The sequence below is a fragment of the Pseudophryne corroboree genome, chromosome 5 (assembly GCF_028390025.1).
Source record: "Pseudophryne corroboree isolate aPseCor3 chromosome 5, aPseCor3.hap2, whole genome shotgun sequence".
Lineage (NCBI taxonomy): Eukaryota > Metazoa > Chordata > Amphibia > Anura > Myobatrachidae > Pseudophryne > Pseudophryne corroboree.
The window spans coordinates 86,016,803-86,022,862 of record NC_086448.1 but is presented as its reverse complement, the minus strand read 5'-3'; the positions used below and the strand labels follow the sequence as shown (position 1 = coordinate 86,022,862).

At 44.4% G+C, this 6,060-nt stretch overlaps 1 protein-coding gene across 1 annotated transcript; it reads right to left on the bottom strand.

The window, feature by feature from the left end:
* Positions 1-294: 294 nt before the first annotated feature.
* LOC134928802 (uncharacterized) lies at positions 295-5,257 on the bottom strand. Its single transcript, XM_063924793.1, has 5 exons — positions 5,100-5,257; positions 4,094-4,153; positions 2,934-3,021; positions 1,631-1,734; positions 295-917 (listed from the first exon to the last, which is right to left on the bottom strand). Exons 1-5 carry the CDS (start codon positions 5,185-5,187, stop codon positions 610-612), a joined length of 648 nt encoding a protein of 215 aa, XP_063780863.1. The 5' UTR covers positions 5,188-5,257; the 3' UTR covers positions 295-609.
* Between the last annotated feature and the right edge of the window lie 803 nt (positions 5,258-6,060).

The following is a 6,060-nucleotide window of genomic DNA, read 5'->3' as shown; positions in this document are numbered from 1 at the left end:
GCAGAGACTGCACAAACTGATGTTTGTGCAGCTCTGCTACAAAGGCGAACGCACACATGCACACCACTTTTCCCCTCCCCCTGTAGGCGGCGACTACCTGATCCCAGGGCTGCAAAAAATGCACCCTAGCGATCAGGTCTAAATTACCCCCTTAATCGCTACATAGTTAATACAAAGTTGCGCCGATTAATCCTTTCCTAGCTCAATGCTTGATGCCCTTGTGTGCTGTTTTCCAATACCTTAAAGTCTATGTTTTCAATTTACAAATACACAAAAGTGCCCAAGAAGATCTTTATTAATTTAGGCAAATTTTTGTTGTTAACCACCAGCACTCAGAATGGATAAGAAGCCACAGCAGAGACCAGCTCCACGTAGCCCAGCACTAGAGTGCGGTGTCAGCGGAAGAACCAGGAATGACAGAGAGACCAGCAGGAGGCCTCCAAGATGTTTGCAGTCTGTGGCACGATGGTCAGTGCCCACAGCATCCAAGGCAGGACCGGCCAGGAGAATGTAATAGGCACCATCAAGCCTCTGAAGCCAGAAACAGCCTTCATCCAGAAAATCACCACAGGACAGGGTGTTAATGCCGTCCCTCATGAATGGTGATTTTTAGCGCCTCATTTTTTTGATGAATTTGGGCACCTTCAGTTTCCGGACGATCTTGGGTGCTTTCGGCACAAATTTTTTTAAATTCAGTTTCTGGATGGGCTTCTTAATGATCTTCTTTATGGATGGTTTTTGTTGTTTCTTCATTTGCCTGGGGTCCTTTCTCCCGTAGCGTACGATGTTATAACGCTCTGCCACATGTTGTTTCTGGCGGTGGTCTCTCTGATGATGTCCCATCTCGTGTTCCACATGGTAGTGATCTTTTCCACGGGGTTCATCATCCTCATCGTCCAATTCCAGGTATCTGCCAGCTGTTGACCATGAAAGAAATTATGAGAAAATGTAAGTACAGAACTAAAAAAAAACAATGACTATTCTAGACTTAGTTATGAAGCTATAATAAAGCAGGAGTGATGTCACCATGTGTAATATAAAACACTGTCCTAATATCAAGTGTTACTGATTTGGTGGCACCATGGGCCCTACTGAGGGTTGGACACAAGCCCATGGTAAGAATATGCTGTTCTACATTGTACATGTGCAGAAACACGCACATAATGCCTGGAGTGGTGAATCTGAGGTGGACAGGCATAATCTCTGTACAGTAGGGTGTGTGTACTGTATGTACTGTAAGTGTAATACTCCCCCTTGAGGTGCTCAGAGGTACTGCATGCCATATGAGCTCTTGTATCTTGCCTGACAGAACTAAACATCTCTCCTAAACTACAAGTATCAGCATACGCTGACAAAAACATACTGGTAGATCCTGTGTATTTGTGTGAGTGATAAGACATTACTGTAAGCTCCAGTGGTGCAGGGACTGAAGTGATAGTTTTATAGAACACAACTGAGGGCGCCCCTGGTGGCTGCCTGACCCTCTGCAGTAATGTGGTATGTAAATTAGTAACTATACAGAATTATTACTGACAGTTGTAGTAAGACAAGTGCGCAGTGCAGGTGTCGCTCCCTCAGTATAAGAAATGCCTGGCAGTGACAACTTTGTAGAAGAAATAAGTATAATTACCTCGCTTGGGTAGATGTTGCTGCAGTAGTGCCTCGATGTTATCTTGCACTACTCCGTAAACCAACTGGAAGGTGTTACTCAGATACTTCTTTAGTGCTTGGAAGCTGAAATGTAACAATAATGAGAAGCTGTCAGGGTACAATAGTGCACAGAGCACAGCCCACAGACCTGTTCCCCCAATGTATCCATCACTGAGCCATAATTCTCATTCTCTTTGTGTTCTACTCAAGTTCTGCCATATTCATAGTCTAACTCATTGTTCTAATGACGTTCTGCAATTCCCATAATGACACCTTCACTAGGTGATTATAAATTATTGTTTTTTCATTTTCAGTATTCCAATGCAATAGATGGTCATATAAACCCCAGAATAAAATGTATATTGACAATTGCATTGTGTATACAGTGTACTTTGTAATTGGTCAAAGAGGAAAAGTCTGGATGTTTTCAGCTTCAAACGGGCGCTAAAACAAAAACACACACCTTCATCAGAGCCTACCATCCATCCCTCATCCTAATTCTGTTGCTCCCTCCTCCCCTCTCCTACTCTTCTTCCCAGTTTACCCACCAACTGTTCACCTTTCTACTAAGCATATAAGGTCTCAGAGACAGGACCCTTCTTCCTCATATATCATCCATAGCACTATCCTCACTTCCAGTGATACTTGTCTCTTGTCTTCTACTCCCTTTAAGCGGCTCTGACTCTGTGTGCTCACCCTTCACTAGGTACAGACTCAATGGGGGGAATTCAGTTGTTTTGTGGGTGCCCAAATGTTATGGGTATCCACCGGAGCAATTCAATTCTTCACCTCTATGGGTACACATGCCCCATGTAAGCACCCATTAGTTCTGCCCTCTGAGGTCTTAAACCACTACTGCTCTATATACAGTATACTTAGAAACCTCATAATTTACAAATAATCTAGGACTCCCATATGACCAGACTTTGCCCATAAAATAAACCCATGCTTCCTCATACATCCCAGATAGGTGATAAGGTAAATAGATGTCTCCTCCTGTACTATACAAGGCAGCTATTTTATGGGTTAAACCAAAATGCACAGGAATGCAGCCTATCCATTCACTGGGTACCAATGGTGTCACTGAGGCACCTGATGAGCAATATTCATGAGGCAATGGGTCCTGTTGAGGTGTTAGGCTGCATCCTTATGAATATTGGTTAAATACACAAAATGGTTTCCACCATCATGTGTAAGTGATAAGCGCTTCAGGAAAAGTAAATATCTGAGATTAGAGCACCTATGTAATGTAATATAATGTGTACAGAATGTTAGTAACTTACTATGCAGTACAGCAAAGGCATATTCCGGCAAGTATCACCAGGCCGAGGAAACCGATGATGGTACCCACGGATTTCCAGTCCAGTGTAACTGTTCAGGAAAGAAAGACAGATGAGAGACGCACGTGAGAAACGTTACATGTGTATAGAGACATTGGATATGGGGAATTATTACACTTATAGCGTATTCAATTAGCCGCGGTAATTTACCACTGCCCCAATGCCAGCGCTTAACAGGGCTAATTGCATAGTTGCATACCCCCTTAGAGAGACAGATCACATCAGTAAGGCTGATATGTGTAAGCTGCCTACATAATGGATGCTGTGATACTGCCACTTATATCTGCCAATTGGCCGGGTATCACAGCACGTGTCACCTGAGAACAGCTGAGGTGCTGATAATGAGCCTATCGGGAGGGGACAATGCGCACATGACTGCTGCCGGCCTATCGTGTGTGGTTATTTATGGCCAGGATACGAATGGCTGACTCCTGTGTAATTCAGAAACTGACCAGTAATCCTGTCACAGGGTGGTGTATGAGACAGTGACATGTACAGGCCTATGTGTGCCGCCTGCAGAGCTGTACTGCTGCCTGAGGCGCCTCTCTGACACACACTGCTATAACCATCCATAGAGGGAGTATGTAACTATAGGGGACTAATAATGTCATTCCCAGCCAACACGGTAAATATCTTCATTTATACCCCTTTTACACCTACGAGCACGGGTCGCAGCCGGGAGCCTGACACGGGAGCTGCCCCCTGCTGCGACCCGTGCTCGGTCCCTTTCCCATTAGCAGTCACAACCCGGCATATGCCGGGTTGGTGACGCTTCTAGCTACACGGCAGGGGCGGCGCAGGGAGATCACATGATCTCCCAGCGCCGCCCATCCATACAGTGTAAACGGGAGCCGTGTCGCATCGACACGGCTCCCGTTTACACTACACCCTACCCGGATCATTCCCGTGTCCTACCCAGGTAAATAGCCGGGTAGGATTCACGGGTCACTTGATCCGGGTTTACCCTTTTCCACTTGCCAAAAACACGGGTAAATGCGCGCCCCCGTGCATTTACCCGTGTTTTTTGAGCTAGTGGAAAAGGGGTATCACACTTATACATCAAGGGAATTGGTGCAGAGCAACAAATACAACAATTACTGTACCTTGATGCCAATCAAAGCTCCTCGATTGAGCAGCGTGCGCCAATGGCGCCTCTGCCGAGCCTTTAAAAATAAACAGAAAGACATGCATTATACATATGTGTGTGTTTGTGTGTCTTTATTAAGAAGGTCACATGTGTATTACTTAGACATTACATAACTACAGAGTATTCTGTGACCCAGTGATGTAATAGTGCATGGAGACTCACAAGAGAGCATTTCTATCTATCTATCTATCTATCTATCTATCTATCTATCTATCTATCTATCTATCAGCAGCAATTTACTACCACCTAGTGTCTATGATGTCATAATGATGTCATAATGCCGCCTGTGACCTACTGCATTGAGCCAGATAGCTGGGATCAGGCTCAATAGGCGTGTGGTGTGTTTTATATGGCCCTATCTATCTATCTATACATCTATCTATCTACACATTGTATTTATATTATTTGCTCTGTAGTAATAATAAAACATCCTATAAATACTAGACACAGAATAAAGAAAACCCGGACACAGGAATAAAGGATTTTTGATGCTTTTGTTCTGGCAGTGACATTATACTGTAGTGTTACCAGAACAGGAATTACATCGGTACTTATATCGCAGCGACATGTAATGTGAGGGGGTAATTGCTGTAATAAATACATACAGAATAAGAGGGGTGTTGGAAGCTGGCGCTCCCTAAAATACCCCACATGGTGTAAAGAATGAAATAAGAGACAGTGCAGTGTATACATAATAATAACATAACACTTGTCTGTCTGATAAAGTGACGGGTGTTCAATCTCCTTTTTTTCAAATTGCCATAATGTACAACATAGTAACATGTACAATACTGCAATATGTTTAAAAAGAAATTACATATATTTATGTAATTAAAATAATAATAATAAATAGGGTGGGCGCATCAGCCATAGGGCTCTGCTATGATAATAGGCTGTAATCCTATATAACTTTGTTTTTTAATCCTTACTAATAGAAAGTCCTAGAAATAATTCTCTTTTACCTTTAGATGGATATATAGGCCGGCCTTGGGTCCCCATGGTGAGCAAGCTCACCATGAGAAAAATCGCAAAAAGAATAATCTTCATCATTCTTCTCAACTTCGTCCTTAGACGACAACTCCTTCTTCACCTATCAAAGCCGCACCTCCCAGCAGCAGCAATTTATTACCACCTAGTGTCTGTGATGTCATAGTGATGTCATAATGCCACCTGTAACCTACTGCTTGTAGCCAGCTAGCTGGGATTAGGCCCAATAGGCTTATATGGTGTTTTAAAATTGTTGACAAAACTGAAAAATAAATATGTATGTTTTACCTCCACCCGTTGTCATAAAATGCAATATAAATGGAGTGGTTACTAAAATGCTCTCCGTACTGTCTGGCAGTCACAATAATGTTCTCCATATTGTCTGGTAGTCACAATAATGTTCTCCATATTGTCTGGTGGTCACAATAACACTCTCTCAGGGGTGTATCTACCTATTGGCCAGGATGGCACTCGCCAGGGGCGCCAGGCAAGGAGGGGGCGCCGTCCGGCTGTGCCATCCATGGCCAGGTGGTAGAACCAAGTGGTACTGTTAGACTTGGTGACTGTCTGTTAGTGTCGGCGCCAGTGTCCGGCAGCAGCACACTGCACATCGCTTGTAATCAGAGTATCAGACACAACATAAACTACAACAAGGGCTGCTGGGAGCTCCCGGCACCAATGGCTGCTAGGAGCTGTAGTTTACTTTGAGTCTGATTGATCACTAGTGTGGAGCTGTGCCGCTGGACCCTGGCATCGGCAGTGACAGACAGTCACCAGGTACAGTCAGAGCCGGATTATAGGGAGGTGGGGGGGTCAAGGCACAGGACTACACTGCCCTGCATTGGGCTAGGGCCGTGGACGGAGTGGAAGCACGGGGGTGGGACAACACTACACTCACTGCCAGGCAGCCCAGCAGCATGGAGGAGAGGGAGAGAG

Excerpts from the sequence above, each read along its gene's own strand:
- LOC134928802 (XM_063924793.1), bottom strand. The coding sequence starts at position 5,187 with ATGATGAAGATTATTCTTTTTGCGATTTTTCTCATGGTGAGCTTGCTC. Across the intron at positions 4,154-5,099 it reads GCCTATATATCCATCTAAAG|GCTCGGCAGAGGCGCCATTG; the intron begins GTAAAAGAGAAT and ends TTATTTTTAAAG. Across the intron at positions 3,022-4,093 it reads GAGCTTTGATTGGCATCAAG|TTACACTGGACTGGAAATCC; the intron begins GTACAGTAATTG and ends TTTCCTGAACAG.